The 26,018-nt window shown below is 43.4% G+C and overlaps 1 protein-coding gene across 1 annotated transcript in view; it reads left to right on the top strand.

Annotated features, from left to right (window-relative positions):
• Positions 1–1,567: 1,567 nt before the first annotated feature.
• PTPRU (protein tyrosine phosphatase receptor type U) overlaps positions 1,568–26,018 on the top strand; it is a 330,295-nt gene continuing 305,844 nt past the window's right edge. Inside the window, exon 1 of the mRNA XM_083370035.1 lies at positions 1,568–1,650. Coding sequence (XP_083226161.1) covers positions 1,578–1,650 — 73 coding nt within the window. The 5' untranslated portion in view covers positions 1,568–1,577. The remainder of the gene's footprint in view (positions 1,651–26,018) is intronic.

Genomic DNA, 26,018 nt, shown 5'->3' on the forward strand with positions numbered 1-26,018 from the left:
TTCAAAGAAAAAAAAAGTCCAGTTGCCTTCTGAAAAAGCACCTTTGGGACAACCATGACCTGGATGACTGAGAAGCTCCATAGCCAATCCCAAACAGTCGCGCCTCCTGCCCGTTCCTTACAGCAAATAGCGAAACGAAGGCCTCGATAACATGCCTGGATCAATACTTTTCAGGCGTGCATGCAGGACGGGGGGTGGTGGTCAAAAAAGTCAAGATGGCGGCCGCCACCGTGCGATCCACGCACATCTAAATCCAGCCGAGTTCTGATCCCACAGCGGCCGCCGCCACCTTGACTTTTTTGATCCTACTGTGCGGACCCTTCCCCACCCCCCACCCCCGTTTTTGACCTTTGTTTTGCTTGCTCTTCTTAACTTTCGCCTCGGAAACACGCCAACCACATTTGCAAGTCGAGCCAATTTGCGCCCAGACTTTCCCAGTGTCAAGTGTGGCTCAGCCAAAAAGCACGAGTTTACCCAGGGGGTGTGTGTCTTCAAAGTGGGCCCTTTTATGACTTGTGGATTTCAACTCCCAGAATTCCTCGAGGAATTCTGTGGGCCCTTTTATGGAATTCTGAGAGTTGAAGTCCACAAGTCATAAAAGGGCCGACTTCGAAGACCCCCCCTGAGTTGAGCAGTGGGCTAATGCCTCCTTAAGTAACACCAGCTGCCTGCAATTAGTGCAGGTTCGCATCCCACCAGGCTCAAGGTTGACTCAGCCTTCCATCCTTCCCAGGTAGGTAAAATGAGGACCCAGATTGTTGGGGGCAATTAAGCTGACTTTGTAATAATGCCGCTTGGGGGTGTGTGTGAAAGCCCTAATAAGCAGGCATATACATAGAATGACGGCTACTGCTAAGCTTGTAAGCCGCCCTGAGTCTTCGGAGAAGGGCGGGATATAAATGGAATTTAAAAAAAAAGTGGGCCCTTTTATGACTTGTGGACTTCAACTCCCAGAATTCCTCGAGGAATTCTGTGGGCCCTTTTATGGGCCCTTTTAAGTGGGAAGTCATAAAAGGGCCGACTTCGAAGACACCCCCCCCCCCGAGTTACACACTATACTCGCCAACCGTGGGAAGCCAGCCTGGCTCGCTTCCCCGCTCGCCGCTCCCGCCTTCCGCCAGCAGGAGGCAGCCTTGCCTTTCCAAAGCGGGCCGCTTTCTCCTGCTCCGAGCAACCGCCTCCTCCTCCCCCCCCCCGCCTCCATCCCCAGCTCCCCGTTTCGCTTTCCCTTCGCTGGAACAAGCCCTGACGTCACTTCGGTGGCTGGCCGTTCGTTCGTGCTTTTTTTCCCCCTCTTCTTCTTCTCCTCTGCTCTTCCTCCCCCCCCCGCACCCGCTGCCGAAGCTTTTCGCTTCCAATCAGGCTTCCGCTGTTTTCCAGCTGTGTGGAATCCATGGTTTGTCGGGGCAACTTTCCGCCGCGTCTTTGAGCGAAGAAGGCAGCTCTCCGCCCGCCGCGGCCAGAAGAGCGACGGAGAGGCGAAAAAAGAGGAGGCGGAGGGAAAGGATAACTTTTTTTTGGGGGGGGGACGAGAGGTGGGAGGTGTGTGGGGGGGTCCAGGCTTGTCCCGATGCAAGATGCCGGGCCCCCGCGCTTTGATCTTCATGCTCACCTTCCAGATCTGCTCCTTGGAAACCGAAACGCCGACAGGTCAGTCCCGGAGCGATTCGCTCAGTTTTCCCGGACCCCCCTCCCCTCCCCTCCCCTCCCCTCCCCGAAGGTTCCGTTTCTTTTGGGGGGGGGAAACTCTCTTCTATCCCTTTCTCTCCAGCCCCCCTTCACCCGGCTTGGCAGTTGTGGTGCCTGCGCGTGTTTGGTTGTTACCCACCCCCCCACCACCTTCTCCCCCCCCCCCGGCGCAACTTGTTTATCCCGCGGCTCGCCTGGTCTCTTCTTCCCGCGAACTTCGCAGGTTTTACGCAGAGGAACCGAGCCGGAAGCTCCGGCTCTGGCTCCGGCCGAAGAAGAGAGACGGGAGTTTGAAATGGACGGGTTTATCTTGGGAAATGCCCCGGGTTGCTCTCTTTGCGCTTGGTGTGCGCCGGCGGCGGCGGCTGGGGTGGGTGGCGGGGGGGGGGGCAGAAGGACAGTTTTGCTGTGTTCCTCCCCGTTATTTTTTTTGCAACGGTTGTAAAAACAAACAAACAAACAAAACCAGTTGGGAAAGTCCTTTCTATCTTTCTGTTTCTCTCCCTTTCTCTCTCCCCCTTTTCCCTCCCTCCCTCTCTCTCTCTCTCTCTCTCTCTCTCTCTCTCTCTCTCCTTTTTTGCGCGAATGCCTGTAAGCTGTAAGCGCCGAGAGACGTAGACCTCGTTTACTCCCGAGTATACCTGCCTAGTGGGTCTACTGTAGAAAGTCCCCTGTCCAATTTCCCCCCCTCCCCTTCCCCCCCCTCTCTCGGCTCCTCTCGGGATCGCGCAGCGAATGCTCCGCGGTCCCTTGCTGCTGAAGAACGACGCCGCCTGTGTGGATGGCTCCTTTCCTGCCCTCTCCTCACCTCAGGAATGCCGGCTAGTGGCTCTTTCGGCGCCTTTAGGAAGGTCCCCTTACGGAGGCTAAAAACGGCTTACTCGCAAGTAAGCGAGGAGCGGATCGTAGCCCGTAAAAATACTTGCCCAAGCCAAGCCAAACAGGCAAAGCTGCTGGGATTTGGACTTTGTTCCTTGATATCTACACACACACAAACAATTCCTTCTCTCCCTCCTTAGTTAACCTGGAACTAAAGAGCCTTTGAGATTTAGTATATAGTGCCTGGGGTGGGGGGAGGGAAGGAAGAGGGAGGGGAAGAGCTTCCACCTTCCTTTCTTATTCTGCAATCACTCCCAGAGCTTTCCTAGGCGGATTGGTTCCTTGCTGATTCTCCTTTGCTATTACTTCCCTGTGTATCTCAGAAGTATAGATAACATTGGTGGTGGTGGTGGAGGGGGGGGAATGCTGTTGTTTTACTGACCCCACTTTCTCTTTTAGGTAGTAGGGAAAGTGAGTGGGAAATGCAAGAGAAGGATGCTTTGTGAGCTCCTCTTGTGAAGCCTCACCTTCCGGGTGGGGTGGGGGTCTTTGAAGTCTTCCCAAAGTCTTTGCTAAACCAACTTTACCTAACCGCAGGATATTCTCTAGGAGAGGCTCTGTGCATAGGAAATGGGTTGATCTGTGTCCAAAAGGGATTGATTTGTGCCCCTTTCCCATATATATTTTTCCTGCCGAGAATAAATGGTTTCCTTTCTCTTAAAATCCCTTTTTGGTTTTTGCCAACAAGTGGCAGAAAAAGACCAAAAATGCTCAAAAGGAGGCTGTTTTGTCTTTTGGCTGTCAAAAAAGGTAAGCAGGCTTTAAGGCAGGGAAGTTGTGTTAAAGTCATCCAAGGAGACAAACTCAGGACTTGGCCCTCCTGAGGTCTGTCCAAAATGTAGGTGGTTTGTAATCAAATCCTTATGAAGCAAAATGTTCTGGGGTCTGAAGCCTGCCTTTATTTATTTATTTTTCTCTGCCCCTTCTCCTCTGCTCAAATGTTACATTTAAAAAAAAGTTTTATTCCAGCTGGAGATTTTGGACAAAATGGACTGGTATTTCTGTGGTACACCAGCTGAGGCATGTATTAAAAAGTATATGGTTAGCTTGCAAGTGATCCCTTTGTGGGGATCCCCTTAACCAAAAACTCTCGATGGCTATGTTTTGGAAGCATTGTTGTTCCTCTTCTGTCTTCTGGTCTGCTTTCACTTTTACTCGTTGCCCCCCCAAAAAACCAAGTCTTTGGGGGCAGAAGATAAAATGCCAGATAGAGAATCTTGGGCAAAAGAACTCTTTTATTTGCAGATACCATTTCTCCTGTGAGATTTAAAGGGAATGGAGATGTTTGGTGAAGGATTTTAATGGGATCCATTCTCCTTCTGAGACTGGGGTATAGCAGATGAATTGAATAGCTTTGGAAAGCTCAGATAAAATATTATTATATTCCCCACCAGCACCAGATTTTTCCTAGGGAGGCTTCTGAGTGAATGAAGACTTAGATTTTTTTAAAATTGTTCTTTAGGTGGGATCCAGTTCACTGAAAATTTAATGGTCCTCTCTGTTTCTCTTGCCTTGCCTTGCCAGTTGAAAGTGGGAGCTGTGCAGACACAACCAAGCAGACAGTTGCAGTTGCCCCTTTTCTGTTTAGAATAAGACATGTGCTTATCAGAAGAAGTGAGGTCACCATGTCTGCAAGGCAACAAAAGTTCTGGAGATGGAGCTGGGTTGAGCTTTGAATACATGTATGTGTTACTTTCATCCTTGCCAGCAGCCAGGTGGCCTTCAAAGTGATTCAAGCAAGGCCAGGTAGTTCTCGGCTTACGAGCACAATTGAACCCAAAATTTATGTTGCTAAGCGAGATGTTTGCTAAGTGAGTTTTGCCCCATTTTGTGACCTCCCTATATACATGGCCTGGTGGCCCGCACTGAGAGCTGTGGATCCCTGTTCAATGCATTTGCAGTTCTTGTCCTGGAGTGAAAAGGTGCCACTGACATTATGGCTTCTTTGTGAGACAAGGAGGAAAGCCTTCTGTCATGAGAAGACACGATAAGATGACTGTCTTTCCCCACACCGATACTGAAGAGTCTTATTAAAGAGAAAGACTATCTTGGCAAGGGTGGGGTGCAAGGGAACCCACCCAGTCCTGCTGGGAATGGTCTGTTTTTCACGTTGGTGATCCTTCTGATTCTTGAGGATATCTGGCAACTCTGCTTCCATCTTGCGTTTCTTAACTGAAACCTTATGCAATGCTACAGATAATTGATTTCTTCAGTTCTCGTTCAGTTTGCCTGTAGAATATTAGCTGCAGAGATTTTGGCTGCTGTTTTTTCTAATGAGTTTGTAGGTAGGGTGGCTGTATTCCAAGTGGTAGTTGTGCTAAGGTTTTCTCATTGACCTGGGTGTAACATTTCCACTTTGGCTTATGTCCCTTTCCTTGACCTGAAATGATCTTTAAACAAATAGAAAATGTCAGACTGCTACAAATGTAAAGATGCTTATTGGGCCAGTCATTAATGTGATTTGTTTGATAGTGAGTTTGTAAACTATGGCTTGTGTTTTAGTGGGGTGTTACCCAGATTATTGTGACTCAGCTGTGGGGAGAGCAAGCCATAGGTTTTATTAATGAAGGTGCAATTGGGTTTATGTTTGTGGTTCATTTAGGCAGGATAATGGATTTATGTATTAATCCAACCAATGAAAAGAAACAGGGCTTACAGGATAAATAAATCCCATCATCTTGCAAGCCTGTTGGTTCATGTGTATGGCAGGCATCTTGATGTTCATCAAATATGTTGTATTTCAACTCTCATATTTCCATCCTGAGCAGTCACTGGCAGTTGTAGCCATAAACATGTTCCTGATTTCCAAACTAGCTCAGAATTCTTGACCTTCTCTGACAGCGATGCTTGCAAAGCATTGCAGCTTATTCTCGAGTCTATCTTGGGATGCAGAAAGTTAAATTATACACTTGTTGCATGCAGTACATTTTCTGAGCAGCACGGTGGCCTAGTCGCGAAGAGTTCAATCCTAGGTAACGGCAGATATTTCTGTCCTAGGGTGCAAAGAAAAAAAAAATCTGCTGCGAACTCAGCATGGTGCCAGGAAGGGCATCCGGCTAGTAAATGCTCAGCTCCATCCAGTTGCCCCAATTCTACCTTATATTAAGGGATTAAAAAAGGTAAAGCTAAAGGTTCCCCCGCACATGCTCATCTCTGTTTCAAAGCCGAAGAGGACGTCTCCGTGGTCATGTGGCCGGCATGACTAGACACCAAAGGCGCATGGAACACTGTAGTGGTCCCTATTTTTCTACTTGCATTTTTATGTGCTTTCGAACTGCTAGGTTGGAAGAAGCTGGGACGAGTAACAGGTGCTCACTCTGTTACGCGGCACTCAGGATTCGACCCGCCAAATTGCCGACCTTCTGATCGACAGGCTCAGCGTCCTAACCCACTGAGCCACCACGGGGTCATAAAAAGGGAGGGGTTTTTTTGTATGCAATACATTGTCTAGATTTAAAGTATTGCCCTTCTCAAACAGGGATAGGAAGCAATGGTGAAAACCGCTCCTTTACCAGAAATGCCTGCAACATGTTCAAAACAGTATGATGACTCTAATGATTGTTATTTTGAATGTCCTCCTTGCTCTTCTGCTTCCTGGCTGTCTGGAGTAAACAGATGGGGCTCTGTGGAAAAACCTCCTTCCTCTTCTTTTGTGATTTAGAATAAAATAAACCATCTGCTCTCATTAATGTGCTCCAAATTCATTCTGGATTATAACTAGTCCTATCAAGTTTGAAGTCCACACGGATAGGAAGATATTGTACTCCCTTTCCCCCCTGGAGATTGATTTTATATAATAAATATTTTTGTAGGGGGCAGTTTGTAAGCTGCCTCTTGATTTTCATCCCTTGCTGTTCTGCACCTGTTTCTGAGTAGTTGGTCATCTAATGATGACTTTCATGTCTAGGTGTGAGGGATGATCCATCAGAGGTGAAAAATATCTCGGAGGCAGTGGGATAATGTCACAAAGAGGGCATTGGAGTGATCACGTCAGATGGATTCTTTCCAATGGAACTGTTTATCCGCAATATTGAGGAATCGTAGATCGGTTTGTCCAATCAATGTTGTAAACTCAGGGTTTAGATGGCAGGAGAATTCATGCTAGATTTACCTTTTGCTCACTCATTTGAGTTTCTACACAAACTGGGCTGTCCGTCCATTCGTATATCTGCTTTTGAAATATGCATCAAACTTGCATGTATTTGAACCCTGCAGTGTTCTTTGTCTTAAGCTCCTCAGGCTGGCTGACTCCCCTTTCTGTTCTGCTTCTGTAGACATTGTGGAACTACAAAAGAGTAGTGGCTCAGTGGGTTAGGACACTGAGCTTGTCAATCAGAAGGTCGGCAGTTTGGCGGGTCAAATCCCGAGTGCTGCGTAGCAGAGTGAGTGCCTGTTACTCATCCCAGCTTCTGCCAACCTAGCAGTTCGAAAGCATGTAAAAATGCAAGTAGAAAAATAGGGACCACTACGGTGGGAAGGTAACAGGATATTGACTGAAATTGGGATAAGAGGCAAACAACCCCATGGGAGATGGAATAGAGTAGACTATTCTGAAGTTTTCTGTACTGGTCAAGGGTAGCCTCAGGTTATCATAAAAGTATGGCAGCTGAGACGGTGCTATTGATTTTACATTTTTCACCTAAAAACAACAACAACAGCTGGAGCTTTGATCCCGCTGTCGTGCTTGTCGTCTTGGCTTTTTTGACCATGCCTTCAGACATCCCTGATGGTGGTCTGCTTAGATGAGGAGAAGGAACATACATTGTGGGTCAAGAATTTGGGGTGGAAACCCCCCCCCAATCCTGTTCAGCTTTCCATAAGAAGCTGCAATTATGTGATGTCCCTGCCATCTGTACAAACGTGACTTCAGTCCTAATGAAAATAAAGTATATTTTTTTTACAACCCACCCCAACATGTTTCTAAGTACATGAATTCTTGTTTCCAGTTTTTGTTTTCAGCTAAGCTCATCAACAGCAATCACACAATCTGGAGTAGACTCCTCCCAAACCAGACAATTTCCCCCACCGCAGGATTTCTCCACAACAATCAGAGAATATCATCAAAGGAATCTCTTCCCTACTGGGATGGAGAATATAAGATTCAGTTCTGTGTTGTGCTTTGGTTTAGATTCCAGAAAGGTAACTTGGAAGATGAATGGAGCACCTGTCGGGCCCCTCTTTGCAACAGCTGCATCTTATCTTGGAACAACAAGCTCCAAACTCTTCTTTTGGAATCAAATGTCCAGTCCTATGAACAAATGTGACTGCCTGGTATTGCACTCATGTGATTGCTTGCATTTTTAGAGACTCTAGGCTTGGCCTCCAGCCATTCCACACAGCTCTAGCATAGCCATGTGCAAAGCATTGGTGTTACAGCAGATTGAGAGAGCTATGTGTTACATTCCCATGTGCTTCCACAGACCAAGCAGGAAATGAAATCCTTTTTTTTATTACCAGGAGGCAGCAAAGAAACCAGCCAACATCAAAATGCTCCAAGAGCTGACGGATATGCTAAAATAAACAATACGCTATTTCTACTCCAAGAGCTGGTATAGCCAGCCAGAATTTATCTAGCTAATATAATAAATGGAGATCAGAAAGCTCACTTCAGTCTGGATTCAGGACTTGGAGGAAGTGTGAATTGGAAACGGTGAAGCTAGCTAGTCTAAATGATTCATTTTCCAATTCTCCCTGATCCTGAAACTTCCATGGGGGTCCAGAAATCCATTTTTCCAACCTGCCCCTTCCCAGTTTCTTTGCTAATGCAAAATTAAATATATTAACACTGTTCTGCCAAGAGAAAGGCTTATTGCCTCTTAGCTGTTAATAAAATATCGACTGTATTTTTTTTCCAAAAAAAGTATACACCTATTTAGTTTGCATGCTGAAAGCATACGCGGAGAAGGAAGGAAGAAGGTGAAGGACATGTAGACCAAATGTCCAGTGAAAAAAATCTGAAGGAAGTGATTATATTTAGTTTGGAGAAAGATAATCTTTAAGAGGTAATAAGGTAGCCTTGTCAATATCTGAGGACAACATTCCTAAGGATGGTGGAAGAAGATTGTTGCTTTGAAGTAGAGGTAGTCCTCAACTTACAGCTTTTGGGTTAGTGACCGTTTTGAAGTTCAAACGGCACTAAAAAAAAGATGATTCACACTCAGTCCTCACACTTAAAACACCTGCCTCCTTGCGGTCCCTAGAATCCCGTGATCAAAACTTAGTCACTTGTTTTGTGGTTTCGATGATTAGGAAAAAAAAAAGAATAATGAGAGAAAGCTTTTTCATTTCTTTGTAACCATAGAGTAAGATTTTGTAATCTTGCAAATGTACTTCTATTTGCTTCTTTGTATTTCATTTTGTTCTCTCTTTCTGCACTTGTTTTTTCTTTTCTCCTTTTACTCCTTATTAATTTGTGTTAGCTTTTATGTTTTTTTTAAAAAAACTTTTAATAACGCGCGTGTTAAAAAAAAAAGAATCATTTTGCAAACATTACCTTAGCTCGCCAATATTATGTGACATTAACAGCAGTGGCTGCTGTGTTCACCCAGTCTTCAAAAGTTCATTATCTGCTGATATTTTTACAGTAGTACAAATATTTACAGGAGGACCTCAATATTTGCAAAGGCGTGCATGCACGTGTCTGTTTGTGTATATGCGTGTGTGTGTCTGTGTGTATACACACCGCCACGCACAGTCTCTTGCTGTGGGAATAATATTTTTAACCACGTTAAAAATAAAATGCATCTCCTTTCCCACTTAAAAATTTACCTTCTAAAATAGAAGATATTTTATTACCTTTAGAAGTTCTTGGTTTAGCCTCTTTCAGGGTCTTGCAACTGCAATTCTTTTCATCTTTTAGCCAGTGGCTGAGGATGACGGGAACTGCCTTCACCTCTGTTAGAAGGGAAATAAATTGGAAAGGCTATAAACAACCCAAGCAGAGACTGCTGGGACATTACGTTGGGAGGGATTTCAAGACGCTGGCCTCTCACCAGGAGGTGAGTGACCTTGCTGGGGAGATAGAAGAGAAGAAGAGAAGAAAAGAAACAGGGCCGTGATTGTAACTTAATATGTTCTGGCATCCCAGGGTAGGATGCGTGGATGCCAAAGGCGGCAGTTGTTTTGAATATGGCTTGGGTCAAGCCCCTCTCCAGATGTACTGGATGGTGGAGATTTTAATTGGCAAGTCTGCTGTGATTTTATTCATGCATTAATGATAGTCATGGCCCTAGTTAACCATTATTCCCTTTTATTTTGGCTGGAGTCCTTTTCAAGATGTGCTTATCTAGTGAGCAGAGAAGATGAAAGAAATTTTTATTTATTTATTAAATTTATAGGCCGCCCGTCTCACTCTGCAAAACAACTCTGGGCAGTTTAACAATCAAAATGATAAATACTAAAGTATTAACAGTAGGCACAAAAAACAAAAACACAAAAAAACCAAAACAAAACCAAAGGCAACAATGGTTCTTCCTTATTAGTCCAACAGCACTTCCAAATAGAGCACCCCCCCCAAAAGAAAATTAGGGTTCCAAGCCAATCAGCAGAGCCAGGTTTTAACACGTTTCCAAGGGTCAAATGGGTGGGGGGCAGACATCACCTCCAGTGGCAAGATGTTCCAAAGAGTGGGGGCCGTGGCAGAAAAGCATGTCTACTACTCCTAGCTGAATTTCCTCAACGGATGGGGTCGGCTGCATGCCCCGTCTGCCGGAGCGAGTGGGGCAGGTCAGTCCCATTGAGATGGTTCTCTCCAGGTAATCTGGTCTCATGCCATGAAAGTGTTTAAAGTTGGTAATCAAAGCCTTGAATTGGACCCAGAAATAAATGGATACCCAGTGAAGCTCATGCAACAGCAGTGCCTGATTCTGATTTCCTTCCGATTTTTTCCTTGATGTTCTTCTAAGTCTCCAACCCTTCTGCAGATTGGGACATTGCAAAATGCAGACAGATCCTTCCCTTGTAAAAGGTCACACGGGGAACACTTCCCTACTCTTGATTGGTTTCCAGAGATTGAATTTCCTGCTCTCTGTTGCTCTCTGGCTAGGGTCTAGATTGGCAGATAGATTAATTTTATATCTGAACCTCTTGGGACGTGTTCTCCGCTTCCCTTCATCATGCGTGAAATTGCTGATAGAATAGATTATAGAATTTGCAATGTTTGTTGTAATACTGTGTTCAGTATAACACTGAAAACTTGCAGACAGTTGTTGCCTTTATGCTCTACTAGTTGCTCTACTAGTGAGCTTGTCAGAGATACCTGGATGTTTTTTGTTGGTTATCTGATCTAGTCCATAATGTGGCTGGTGTCCATTGCTCTGAAAGATGCTGACGATTAGTTACAGTATAGGACAGTTAACATCTGGAAGACTATAGGATCTCATCCCCTCTATAGAGATAAATGGAACTCTTAGCCTTACCTGGAATGGATGTTCTTACATTGGAACGGTCCTTATAGAGCTACTGACCAAGCATATATTGCTGATTTAATGTATAGGATAGGCTATCTTTGTCCCAGCCATCAAGAACCTGGGAATAGCACTTTAGATGTTTGACTCGCTTCCTTTGCTGATCAGAAATTTATTAATAAATTATGTGAAGTTGAGGATCAAAGATGTCACTCAATAGGCCAACTCTGCAAGAAGCTAAGGGAAGAAACCATGCTACGGTTATTACACGGAGGTTTCTCTTCCTTCTAAAAGTTCCAGCTGGTTCATGGTAATATATTCCAGTACCCTATGATTAATTCTGTTCCTCTGAGTTTCCTATTGGCTCTCTGTGCCTCTGATTGCTGTGATCTCTCAAATATCAAATGAGTGCTTTCTCCTTTAAAGGCCTCCTTGGAACGGAGGTTGGAGATGAGATGAAATGGCTTTGCTTCCACTCTGTGGATGCTGTGCTACAATTATTGCCCTTTGTATCATCATCAAGGCAGTGGCTTGTAAAGGATGGTGGGGAGGGGGGGAAGAGGAAAAAGAGGGTTCTGTTGTTAAAATAAATTAAATACCGTAATGATGTTGGATAAAACATCTTTCTGGCTTGTGTTTGACCATAAGATTTTAAAGGATGTGAATGGATTTGCTGAGTTTCTTTTGAGCAGGAACTATATTGGAAAATGTGCTGTAAGATTAAAGAAAGTCTGTGGAAGCCAATCAAACAACTATCAGTACTTTTAAATATAAGAAAGTTGCATTTCTATTTTGAGGCAAGGCTTGTTTGGGTAGTATCTGAATACTGGCTAAGAACAGAAGGATTCTGAGCTTTTGCTTGGATTTGTACATTTTTACGTACTGATATTGCAGCTCAGTTTTGTGACTTTCTGAAGATGTCAGTGAGAACAGTGGAACTCTTTTTTCTGGGTCATTTTTCTTTTATTGTTTTAGGGAGGAAGGCAAACCACATACTGTCATCCTCTTATTCTTCCCCTAATCAATGAAACGGCCCAAAAACCATGCTTTTGAGTTTGGGTACCCAAATTGGTAAAATCTGTGCCATTATTCTCCTCCTGACCCAACAGACACTAAAAGAGTTGTGGCGGCACAATGGATAGAATGCAGTGTCGCTGGCTGACTCTGCCCACAGCCTGGAATTCAATCCTGACTGGCTCAAGGTTGACTCAGCCTTCCATCCTTCCAAGGTCAGTAAAATGAGGAGCCAGATTGTTGGGGGCCATATGCTGACTCTGTAAACTGCTTAGAGAGGGCTGTAAAACACTATAAGTCTAAGTGCTGTTGCTATTGCTAAATGTACTTACTTTGAAAAATTGTTGGCTGTTTTTGTTTCTAAGACTTAAGTCGGAAAAGCTGAAAGACCCAAGATTTGACCATGTCCTGAGCCTGTGTCTCAGAAATGAAGTATTTCAACCAAAGTTGAGTTTTTGAAACACACAAAAACAGAAGAAGAGGTAGGAGGCCAACTCAAGTAAATTTAGTCAACTTGTGAAGTGGGCTGGGGAAATGCAGGTTTATTGTATTTTTTTATGGATCAAACTTCTATACCATCCATCTTAATGAAATGATCTTGGTTTGGTTGTTAGGGTCTATCTCCCTTGTAAGGATGTTGACATCTGAGCTGCACTGAACCTGGGCCAACGTCTGCTCTAGCGTTGGTAGCAACCAAATTAAAATGTGGGATGGCGACTCCATCTGGAGCGATTGGAGAAGTCTCAGTCTTAATTCTTTTCTGGGCCATTAAAGCATGGCTAATATGCATTGATTGAGGATCTGGTCATGTTTTCTCCTTGACTGCCTCCTAGCTGGTGGCAGAAAGGTCCGTTGCAAACTATTGTTTTTGCCTTACGAGTTGTGTAGCAGTGGGACTTCATAGTGAACAGGATGTAGTGCATGAACAAAAGACCGTTCCTAATAGGAAGGGGAGGTCCCTGCTTTACAAAGCCTTGGCTGATTTATGGTTTGGGGAAGGAATACCTAGCTGGCTGGCTGGCTGTGTGCCTTACTTTTCCAGGCAAAATTTCCAGGAACCATGAAATCTTGCGCCATAATAGACTTCTCGCCCTTTAAGCTTGACTGAAACTCTTGATAGCATAAGTAGGATACAGAAGTTGGCACGTGTCAAATCGGCGTTCAGAACTGCATTACAGTGGGTGAAACTGAATCTGTAATCACATGCAGAGAAATGTAATGGTAAGGAATTGAATAGTTTCTTGAAACACACCACTTATTCACCATGGGGACAATAGAGAAATAATGAAGCTGAGTAACTGCTTAAGAAAGAACATGGAAAAGAAATGTCTAATGTGTCTAAAAGGGAAAACGCTAGGATGATAAAGAGGATAATAAGCCACGGGGATAATAAAACAAAAGACATGAATGAGAAATGAGAAATAAATCAGAAGCTGTTACTATATTCTAAGTTCTAAACTAAAAGAGTCTAGCACTGTACAAAAAGAGAAAATGCAGGTGGTCCTCAACTTATGACTGTAGTTGGGACCAGGGTTTTCCTTGCTAAGAAGATGGTAATTGAGCGACACTTGATTTTACAGCCTTTTTGCCACTGTTGTTAGGTGAACCATGTGGTTGTTGGCGAACGTGGCTTTCTCCATTGACTGTGCTTGTCTGAAGCTGTCTGGGAAGGTTGCAAATGGTGATCATGTGACCCTGGGATGCTGCAACCATTGCAAATACATGCTAGTTGCTAAGCATCCAAATTTTTTTATCATGTGACCTTCGGGATGCTGCAATGGTCATACCTGTGAGGACTGGTTGTAAGTCAATTTTTTCCCCAGTGCTATAACTTTGCATGGTTACTAAACAAATGATTGTATGTCAAGGATTACCTGTGCACAGTAAAAGGACAGAAATAATGGAAACATAAGGATAACAAAACAGCTGGGGGATAAATGCTAAGAGTGAGATAAAGCAAGTTTTTATTTTGTATATAAAACTTCTTACAGGCCACTCTCTTCATGTTGCCGTTCCTTTCTATGAGCCTGAGGGAAAAATCCTAGAAAAAAATTGAAGAGGAAAAATGTGCCATTTGGAACGCTCTTGAAAGAAAATTATGATGTTCTTCAGGGGGAAAAAAAACAGAAAAACTTTTTTTTTCCTTTCCAAATGTTTCACTTTCTCCTGCTTCAAGCCCAGGCAACTTTTCAAAGTTTAAAAACCAAATTAAATTCATATTAATATCGTATGGCTCTTACGTTTTTCCCCCCTCTTTTTCTTCTCTAATAAAATAATAATAGAAATAAAAAACTGTTCAAAGATTCATACCACTCTCCTGTACCTAGAGTTCTAAGTTTAAAAGTAATAGAAATACTGGCTGGGGAGTACTGAGAATTGAAATCCACACATCTTAAAAGTTGTCAAGGTTGAGAAACACTGCCTTAAGGAAATGGAAATAATCAAATCCATGATGATTATCCCTTCTGGATGTGTAGGAGATGGAGTGGCAGTACCTGGGGGCGGGTGGAGTTAAAAGAGGGATTAGTCTAGAATTCCTACATAGCCACAAGTAGACTGAGGCCAACCACCTCTTGAATTCAGTGACCCACCAAGCACGTGCTAGGCATTAATTGAAAAGATTCCTGTGCATAGGCTGTTTAGCAATAAATCAGTTTAATTGAACCTTCCTATGTGGACCTACCAGGGACGCGGTGGCTCAGTGGGTTAGGACGCTGAGCTTGTCGATCAGAAGGTCAGCAGTTTGGCGGGTCGAATCCCGAGTGCCGCGTAACAGAGTGAGCGCCTGTTACTCGTCCCAGCTTCTGCCAACCTAGCAGTTCAAAAGCACGTAAAAATGCAAGTAGAAAAATAGGGACCACTACGGTGGGAAGGTAACAGCGTTCTGTGCGCCTTTGGCATCTAGTCATGCCAGCCACATGACCACGGAGACGTCCTCGGACAAGCGCTGGCTCTTCGGCTTTGAAGCAGAGATGAGCACCGGCCCCTAGAGTCGGAAATGACTAGCATGCATGTGCGGGGGAACCTTTACCTTTATCTTTATGTGGACCTGCTCTTTACCATCTGACAGGATGTTGACATAAAGCCTTTGGAACCATAGTTTATTGTTATGAAAATTCCTCACCCTTTTCCTGGCCTTATCTGTCTTTGCATTTCAGAACAGCTTAATAAGGAAGCACCATTGTTTCCAGCTCTATTATTATGGCTTCCGCAAGGAAAACATTCATTAAAATCAAAAATAAATTCCCTCCCTGAATCAATGCACAATGACTTCCCACCACCCAAAGTACATTTCTGGGGCAGCACTCAAGGAGTTAACCCAATGCCCCCAGCAATTTTATACCTTCCAAAATCACTTCCTTACAGCTCTGCACCTAAATATAGCAGGACACTGAAATTCCACAGACAGATTCACAGTTCAAAGATTAATCTGGTAATATACGGAATAAAAACACCCTGCATGCCAGTATAACTTGCCCAAAGGAATGAAGAAAATTGTTTTTATAGAGAGAGGATTTCCATTCTTGCTTTAGAGAAAGGTCAAAGTCTCTATTCTTTGAACTTTTAGAAGATTTTAAGGAGTGACATGTTGTTCTAATGCAGTTTTTCTTCAATTATGGTGGCCAGGATTCTTTGGGGTAACTGCAACTTCTAGTTAAGGAGGAAAATTGGGGGATCCAATCATACAATGTAGGGCAGGGGTGTCAAACTGCTGGCCCATGGGCCGGTTGCATCTGGTGGAGGCTGCGCCACCCCAGTTCCGGCAATGCAAAAAAAGTCACGATACGCCGCGACATGTCACGTGACATGGTGACTTTGACACCAGTGATGTAGGGGATTCTTTGTGGCCATCTAGACTAACTTTCTCCCCAGTGCAGGAAACCCACCATTAAAGTAGCACCAACAGATAACTATCTAGCCTCTACTGAACACCTAAGAGAACTTACCACCTCTATTATACAGTAAGGTAAAGGTAAAGGTTCCCCCGCACATGCGTGCTAGTCGTTTCCGACTCTAGGGGCCGGTGCTCATCTCCGTTTCATAGCCGAAGAGCCAGCGTTTGTCCGAGGACGTCTCCGTGGTCATGTGGCCGGCATGACTAGACGCCAAAGGTGCACAGAACGCTGTTACCTTCCCACCGTAGTGGTCCCTATTTTTCTACTTGCATTTTTACGTGCTTTCGAACTGCTAGGTGGGCAGAAGCTGGGACGAGTAACAGGCGCTCACTCTGTTACGCGGCACTCGGGATTCGACCCGCCAAACTGCCGACCTTCTGATCGACAAGCTCAGCGTCCTAACCCACTGAGCCACCGCGTCCCTCACCTATTATACAGTACATGTATCTAAAAGGTGAAATCATGGCAACTGCACCAAAGTTAATCTGAGACGTTTTGTTACTCATCCAAGTAACTTCATTAGTCATTTTTTTAAAAAAAAATATAGCCAGAGAGTCAGAGAGTCTTTGGAATGTACTAACTCTTGCCACACCAACTGCAGGCGTTTCTCCCCAAAATGTATTGCAGTGTGCCAATGAAGACTCAATCATGCATGGTTTCCATTCTCAAATAGCTTTAGTTAGCAAATTCCTTCTGACATTTGGCCAAAATCCAATCGCCTACATCCTCAGATCACTAGATCTAATCCTATCTTGTAAAGAAGCAAAGAGCCAGTAATCCCCCCCCCCAATTCCATTTAATTCTCTTTTAATTTGGCCCTTGACTGAAGCTATCTTTAGGCTAGCAATTCCACCTGCTGCGCTGCCTCCCCCCCAAAAATAAAATAAAATAAAATAATGGAAATCATTCTGGCATTGATTCACGTATGACTGTGTAAATAAACAATCCGTTTAATATTGAGCTGTGACATCCCATTAATCAATTTGTTTAAATTGACAGAGGCAAAATAGGGGACCGCACATAAATTGGATAGCGTTAAATTGTTGCGATTGAATACAACTATTTACTCCAAATAATACTCCAAAGATTGGAAAAGGCACTTTTCAAAGGGATCAGTGCCATTTTTTCTTCCTTGTGGGAGAACCATTCCAGGAATTTTTCTTCTGAGAAAGCGTCCGTGATAAGATGAATTTAACTGATTTCTTCCTTAATTTGCAGGCACCTCAGGAAAGTTCTGTTCAGGTTTGCTCAGGAATAAACTTTGTTACCACCAGCGAGGTCTATTCCCTTGTAGGGATGTGTTTTATAGCTATGGGTAACCTATCTGGAAGGGTATTTTGTGAAGCTACCAAAGTGCTCCTCTTAAATTGTTCCTCAAATGTCAAGGCACTTGGGGTCTTTCAAAGGCTCCATGGGTCTTCTTGAAGGTTTGTCCTGTATCACCTACATTTGTCTTTGTTGGTAATCCCAGCAGAAGCATCTCCTCTGCCACGAACACATGTTTCCATGCTCTCAGAGCATTTCCATGCACCAAGCTTTTGAGGAGATGCAGTATCTGGAAGCTTTGAGCATTTGGTTGAGAGGAGAGTTTTGGTCCTTTTGCAAAGCATCCCTCCAGATACCTCATCTACCCTCAGCGTTTGCATCTGGAACTCAAGTCTCAGATGATTAAGTGCATTTATTGGGTTCCAGACAGCTGCAATTAATATTGCGCACTATTTGCAGCTTCCGCTTTACCACCAGCGACATAAACTTAAGTTTGTTTGCGCAACGGATCCGCCGTTCCTCTTATTTCTGACCCGTAGGAGGGTCTATATTTCAGATCAAGCTATATAGCCAGCTTTGTACAAAGTGCAAATGATTCTGTTATATTCTTTGGAGCAGTCTTCGTGTATTAAGAAGCAAATAGGCAGAAGGTTATGGCTGTTATGTCATAAGTCAACCCCCGTGTTATATGGTTAATATCAACCAGCTGCACAATTTGGCTCCATAGCCTTGATTTTTTTTCAAGCCTCCACAACACGGGTTTTAATGCACACAAGTTAAGTGTCCCATTCAATATGCTCCAAAACCTTTTAGCTCTTGCTCAATTAAATATCAGTTCCAATCTGCTTGCGGTAAGAACTTTGCAGTCTGCCTCGTGCGTTTTCACAACGTCTTTGCATTCCATTTTTCTGATAATTGGTGGGTTGATTTCTTGTGCTGATTTTGGCATGAAGGATTGTCCTCCTGTTCTTTGACTCCGCTGAAATGCTTTCAGGTTGTTACCGGAGGAGCTGAACATCTTGCCAGCCTTTTTGTATTTAAGATTTGGGAATTGTCACCAGCTGTAACATCAGATGTTGCCCTCCTCCTGGGTAACGACTGGCACAGGCAGCCCAAGCCATTTTGGCCAGGAGTGCATAGCATGTCGTATTGACGTGATCCTTTTAATAAATCTTGCTGCTCTACTTAAAATCTGCAATTATTTCCTGCATGTTGGCAATTCCTCATTGATTTGACAGTCACATGTTTTTTTTCTCCTTCTTGGCTTGCTTTAAAGCCTGTTTTTTTTTTAAATGTACATGGGTCTTAAAAAGTAATTGTGTAAGATTGAAAAAAGTGATCCCCTGTGGAACTGGCTTCAGTTCTTAGCTCAGCTATGCATTATTGACACGGCTTACTTATTAGTCTCAGTTTTCTCCATTTGTAAAATGGGAATAAACCTCTCCCAGAGGCTTAGTGCAAACCCCTGAACGATAGTTGCTAAAACTGATGCTCAGATTTGTGCAGTTCTACACAATGGGTCTTTTAGCACTCTAAAGATGAGTAGAATTGGTGCAATGGAGTGGTTAAAGTGCTGGGCTTGGACCACGGGGAAACTTCCTGAGTGCCTTTGGTCTGATTACCATTTCTCAACCCAGGGTATTTTAGCAAAAATTGAAGGTAAAGTGCAGGCTTTATTGCTTAGAACTCCTGTAGGACAGGTGGTTACAAATGTCAAAAGTTAAAAGTAAGAATGTAAAGTTTGTAATGTGAAGAAATATGGCTTAGATTTCAGTTTTGGTAGAAATAAATCAATATATAAAAATCAAATGATGTATTGAATTGTCTCAGATGATGTATGTGTCAGTTTCATTATGTCTTCATGATCCTGATTTCCCTTGTGGCCTACAATAGCCATTCTACACAATACTTTATACGTACATGCGCACATCCATTCTACATAAGGCTGAAGCTCTTCCGGTCCTTCCGTTCAAGTCTTACTTTGATCTATTATGATGTCTTCTTGGAGAACAGTGGCAAATTTTGTCCACTGCCCCAGCAGCGGTGACCTGGATGAGGAGCAGAATCCTTAGCTTGAGGCATTAAAGAATTCATCAAGGATAACTCTTTTGAAAGATAAAATTGGCTAACCAGCTTTGTCAATACATGGTTTATAACAGTACAGAGTAAGAGCCCAGCCATTGCTACCTGCAGCCAACCATTGTTAGGCAAACTATGGCTTAGTGTGATGTGTAAATTAGGTAGGTCAATGTTTGTAGTACATCTTTTAATGTAAAGAGGTAATATTCCTTTCTGTGTAATGGCTTGTTTAGAAGGCAGAAAAATTCTTAATTGTTTTCCATTTTGCATATGAGGAAAGAAATGGTTATATTGTAGGGTTTGTAAAAGTTCCTTGTAAGAGATCAAGAGCTTCAGCAGGGATTGGGAAAAGATGGGCTCTCTGGACCAAAATTATGTTCTGTCTATCAACTGTATACCCAGTTAGGGACAGGTGAATCAATTTCACATGATTAGATTCTGTCAGCCAACTTATCTATCTGGAAGAAAATCATAGGCAACTACTTCTTACGTTGGGTCTCACAAAAGACTCAGCCTTTTAAAGAGTTTTTGAATATTGGCATGTTCAGAACTGGCTAGCATGGCTGGGAAGCCACCAAGATATCTCACGACTATCAGCTCCATTAGGAAGTTAAAAACCATTTGGAAAAAACATAGGGGCAGACTACTTTCCTAGTATTGCCCACCCCACTACCATCCATTGTTGTGTCCATATAATCACCAGGAGTTAAGTGCAGCTCAAAGGAGTCCACCTCTATGTTACGTTCTGAATTCTGTTGAGTCCTTGGTACTCTGAGTTTGGCTGTTTACTTGCAGACATTTCATTACCCGACTAGGTAACATCATAGGGTTTCCTCCTTATTTATATACAGTAATTTGCTCTGCCATTGTTGGTGGGGGTGTGGTTTTCTCCTTGGTCATTCCTTAATTTGGGTATTGCTTTCTGCAGTGCTTTTTTTGTAAAAGAAAAAGGTGCCGGAACTCACACATGTCATACAACCTGCCTTGCCTACCCTACAAGGTTCCATCCAAAAAAGGTGCCGGAACTCCGTTCTGAGCGTTCTATGAGGGAAAAAAGCCCTGGCTTTCTGCTTGATTGTTTGTCAGGTGCCTGCTTATCTGGGTGCAGGCTGCTGGAGGCAATGTATTCTGTTTTTTTGTTTCCTTTTTTAATAGCTATTTTTATTGTCTCTTTTTATAGTGTGTAAATGTGGATTACTTCTATGGCTGATTTGTCTTAATGCAAAGGAATTCCTTAGTATTTTTGGATTTGGCTGGATCTAGAATACTCAGTTTCCCAGTTGAAACTACATGTTTTTGTGAGATTAAGGAGTTTTCGTTGAGTCTTCTGACTGCTAGTTGGTGTTCATGAATACACTTTGCTAGTCTTCTGCCTGTCTTTCCTACAAAGTGGCTATTACAGTCCTTAGACCACGGGTAGGCAACCTCGGCTCTTTTATGACTCATGGACTTCAACTGCCAGAATTCCTGAGTCAGCTATGCTGACTCAGGAATTCTGGGAGTTGAAGTCCATGAGTCATAAAAGAGCCGAGGTTGCCTACCCCTGCCTTAGACCATCCTATTGTAGATGACTTTCTTTTATTGAAATTCCAAATGCTCCAATTCATTAGTGCATCTCTGCTCCCCTGAATATTGAGATTTGATCTATCAATTGGCATGTTTTCGGGTGCCCTTTACATTTGTTTTTCTAAACCTTGGGGCTCTTCAAGTTTGCTGAGAAACATGCTGAGGACTATAAGAAAGAAATGTGTTGTAGGTGGTTTGGCTACAAAAGAATTGCATTTCTTCTTTTTCTATTGGAAACCAAAGAAAAGAGCCCCCTTTAAAAAAAAAACCCCAAAGCAGGGGTGTCTAACCGTGACAACTTTTAAGAACTGTGAACTTCTATTCCCAGAATTCCCTAGCCAGCATGGCTAGCTGGGGAATTCTGGCAGTTGAGTTGAAGTCCACACATCCATAAGTTGCCAAGGTTGTATACCCTGACCTAAAGAGTCTATTTAACTAACATGAAAATAACTTTCTCTGGGCCTGTGTGCAGGTTTGCAAACCAGGTTCTTGTCCTTGACTTAGATCTTGCTCCTTCTTTGATTGGGGGCTTAATAGGCTCTCAAAGTGGGGGGGGAGAGAGAAAAGGAGAGCTTGCTGACATTGTAAAGCTCAGCTGTTGATTTTTTTCTTGCTATGGCTCCCCTCCTGAGCCAGGACTCCCCTAGGCAATGAAGGCAGTGGATCAATGTAAAGCTTGTGAAGAAGGAAGATTCAGGTCTTTGGGGAGCATCATGCTTGGTAATTAGAAGCTGTATGGAGCTGCTACAAACCTGACATCTATGCCAAGTAAATGGTATATGGAAGATAGTCCCTGTTTAATATTTAAAGAGTGGCTAATGTTGATAAAGCACCTGCTTTTCTAGACATTCCAAAATATGCTCTTGAGTGTTGAGTTACAGAAGGGGCTCCAATGGGCTGGTGGCTCCTGGTCTGCTGGAACAGCAATGTAAGCTTGCGATAACAGCGATGTAGGACTGCTGGTCTAAACCACACAAACCCCCTTTTGAAATGTGTTGTTTCTCATTTTTATACATGATATTATGTGCAAATTATTATTTGCACAAAGATGAAAAGATTCGGCATTACCTGCCATGGAGGAATGGTTGGTGAAGAGAATGGAACTGGCTGAGAAGGTCCAATGGATTTCTTTGAACAGGGAAAAGACAATTTCTACGTTTGTTGTTGACTGGAAACCTTTTATAACATCAGTTCTCAACCTGTGATCGGTAGACCCCTGGGGAGGGGGCGTGATGTAGTCACAGGGGGTCTGCGAATGCTTGAAAAGAATTATGTTTTAAATCTTGAGTTAAGTCTTGAGGGGGGGGTTGTTCATGGCCACAAAAGATATTTAAAAGGGGTCCGTAGTGAAGAAAAGGTTGAGAACCGCTATCTTGTGGCATTTTTGCGTGAAACACAAGAACACGAATGTATGATTTATGGTTTGGATGATTAAACAGGCTAGATTACATAAAAAATAGAATTACGCTGTAAGTATAAAGCAAGAGCTAAGTTTATGATTATCCTTGTGACGGTTGTAAAGGAAGATGGGAAGCTGCTTTTTTGTCTCTTGTTTTCTTTCTTTGCTCTTGCACTTCTAGTTCTTTTTTCGATTTATTTTTCTTTCTCTTCTTACTCTGCATTAGTTTCTATTAGTTCACATTTTATATAAAAATCATATAATTTATAGTTTCTCCCAAAGTGGGACTTGCTGCAAGGGGGAGCAGAATGCATGAAAAGAGCAGCCGTAGCTACTATAATCTTATTTGGCCATTAGTTAACAACACTTTCGGCACACCTTGCTTCCACCTGAGCTCTGTTTTTGAGAACAATGTGGGTCAGAGGTCAGCTCTCTATGGAGGGCAGGTCACGTGTAACCCCCCCCCCCTTCCCCCAGTCTGTTGCTAAGCAAGATGATTGTTAACTCAGTTATGTCCGATTTTGTGAGCTTTTTGCCTTGGCTGTTAAATGTATCACTGCACCTGTTAAGTGAATCACAAAATCATAAAGTATGTCCTGTTCCCCCGTTGACTTTGCTTGTGTTCTTGACTGGGAAGGCTGCAAATGATGATCACATAACTCCGGGACACTGCAGGGATCAGTAATAGATGCTGGTTTCCAAGTGACCGAATTTTGATCACATGACCGTAGGGGATGCTGCAACGATTGTAAGTGTGAGATCGTTGTAACTTGAAAGGGTCACTAAACGAATTATTGTAAGTTGAGGACTACCTCTAGCTCCATTACTTAATTGACTTCAAATAGTTTTAATGCATCTATTTTATTTTCAAGAAATCCTTCAAAGATCCTTCACACCTCCTGCTTGATAGAAATGGGCAGTGATGGGATTTGAAATATGTGAACAAACCAGTTCTCTTGTGTGGATGCTGCTTCCGGAAGGCCATTCTGGGCCTGGGTAACAAAAAATTAGCTACCAGTTCTGTCGAAGTGGTGCGAACCGGCTGAATCCCACCACTGGAAATGGGCCCTTGTTACCAAAGGATGCACCCAGCCCAATATAGCTGTACAGTCATTGGTGGATTTTCATGCTCTGTAAGATGATATTTCTGTACACATGGGAGGATCACAACTATTTGCACACTTGGCATCTGCGAAGCAGAACCTGAGTCTGGAGGCTGTTCCTGAAATAAGAATACACACGAATGCTAATTGCCTTCTGGAGTTGTGGGTATTCCATCACTGGAGGTTTTCAAAAATAGACTGGACAACCATTTGACCAGGATGGTATAAGGTTGTCTGCTTTGACCATGGGGTTGGACTAGAAGACCTCTAAGCTACCATTCAGCCCTAATGACTTTATTCTTCTGTGTTCTAATTTATTGTTGTCCATCATGCAGCCTGGTACAGATAGTCCTTGACTTGCAACCATTCGTTTAGTGACTGTTTGAAGTTACAGCAGCAGTGAAAGGAGTGACATATGAGTGTTTTTCGCGCTGATGACCATTACAGCATCCCCTTGATCATGTGATCAAAACTCGGACGCTTGACAATTGATTCATATTGATGATGCTTGCAATGTCCTGGGGTCATGTGATCCCCTTTTGGGACCTTCTGACAAGCAAACTCAATGGGGAAGCCAGATTCACTTAACAAGCGTGTTACTAACTTAAGAACTGCAGTGATACGATTACCAACGGTGGTAAGAAAGGTCGTAAAATGGGGCAAAACTCACTTAACAACTGTCTCGCTTAGCAACAAAAACGTTGGGCTTAATTGAGGACTGCCTGTACCAATAGGAGAAGTTGAACTGTTTGTAGTTTGCGCTTCCCTTTGGGCTGACCTGTTGCATAAATTTCCATTGTTGGACGTAGTAGAAAGTCAGCCTAACCTTTCAAATGGGAAAGTGTAGAAAGGTTTATTTTAACCTTAAACTCATCTTTGGCTATATTTTATCAGACTTGGAGGAAAATTGCATGCATATTTGTTTGACTTGTGTACAGTTCTGGTAATGGCCTAGTAATGGGTTAGCATTTCTGTTAAACAGCTGGAGATCACCTTGAGCCCTGAGGCATGTAGGATGGATAGCTCCTATATATTTTTAGCTCTGCTTTACAATTGCAGCTGCTATTTTTCACGGAAATGTTTGATCGCTTCAAATTAATGAGTTATTTGTTTACCACACTCTTTTCCCCCTTCAGGCCATGAGTTCTACGGGTGGCTGCTGTGAGGAAAACACTTGCATTTCCAGCATTGGTGCTTTGCCTGCAAGGGGTGAGAGTAGTAAGTTTTCCCTGTAGTTCCTAATCTTGGCCAAGGTCACAAATGGAGAAAGCAACAGGATCCTGAGGGCAGTGTTGGGTGGAGGAGAGATTCCAGGTAGATTCCAGGTAGCCTGCTATGTGAGAGATTAAATAAAAGACCCTCCATCAGATTGATTGACTTGGAAAGAGAAGGAAGAAATGTTTTTTAAGCTTTTGACACAGTACGAGACATTTTAAAGCAGGGTTACTCTACCTTGGGAACTTGAAGACGTTTGGACCAATTCCCGTAATTCTCTGACCAGCAGGCTATAATTGGAATATAATTCCAGTTAGTTGGAATTCTGGGAGTTGATGTCCACACATCTTTTGAGTTCCCAAGGTGAAGAAACACTGTGCTAAAGAAATGGAGTCTTTCGTTGGTCGAATTGGTCTAGAATTTTTAATCACTGCCTCTTCTCTGAGATCCAGTCAGCTAATTTTAGACTTGGGACTAAACTGCTGAGTTTATCCACATCGCTTTTGATTGTGGTGAGCTCAGGATTTCTCAGAAGAGTTTCTCTAACTGGGCCACTGGCCCCCTATCTGCTCTTTCCTGGTTTTGTTCTGATTACTGCCAAATGACTTCAAGGGTCTTGGTAATTAACAGTGAGGCATCCCAGATTTTGCATTTTGAATGTCGAAGGTGTGGGAAGTCAGGCCCCCTACCCCCAGAGAAAGAAATATTTTTGGAAATATTGAAAAGACAGAATATATTTCCCTAAAGGATTTTAAAAGCAGAAACCAACCCCACCCCCAAGTCTCTCTGTCCCAAACAGAAACCAAGTCTGCAGAAATGCAGATGTGATAATCTTGTCAGAAAGACTGGAGTTAGGAAACTGTAGGTTGGCTCTGAATGCCTGTTAATTCTGCCTGTTGAAAGAAAGAGCAGGAGGTGGCTTTACCAAAAACAGACGCTAGGCTGGTCTTAATTAGTTTATTTCAAGTTCGCATCCTTGCAGTCGGCAAAGAAATCCGGTTTGAAAGCAGGAGGCTGGTTTTACAGCACCTGGCTGTCATCCAGCACATCTCGGATCTGCTGAATAGTGTTAATTATCTATCACTTTGGCTGACAAAAGGAACCACCCACCCACCCACCCATCCACACACCCACATATTCACACAAACATACAAACATGCACGCACAATAACTGTATACATAAAAAGGTAAAAGTTCCCCCGCACATGCGTGCTAGTCGTTTCCGACTCTAGGGGCCGGTGCTCATCTCCGTTTCAAAGCCGAAGAGCCAGCGCTTGTCCGAGGACGTCTCCGTGGTCATGTGGCCGGCATGACTAGACGCCAGAGGCGCACGGAACGCTGTTACCTTCCCACTGTAGTGGTCCCTATTTTTCTACTTGCATTTTTACGTGCTTTCAAACTGCTAGGTTGGCAGAAGCTGGGACGAGTAACAGACGCTCACTCTGCTATGCGGCACTCGGGATTCGACCCGCCAAACTGCCGACCTTCTGATCGACAAGCTCAGCGT

The sequence above is a fragment of the Vipera ursinii genome, assembly GCF_947247035.1.
Source record: "Vipera ursinii genome assembly, chromosome: 9".
Classification (NCBI taxonomy): domain Eukaryota; kingdom Metazoa; phylum Chordata; class Lepidosauria; order Squamata; family Viperidae; genus Vipera; species Vipera ursinii.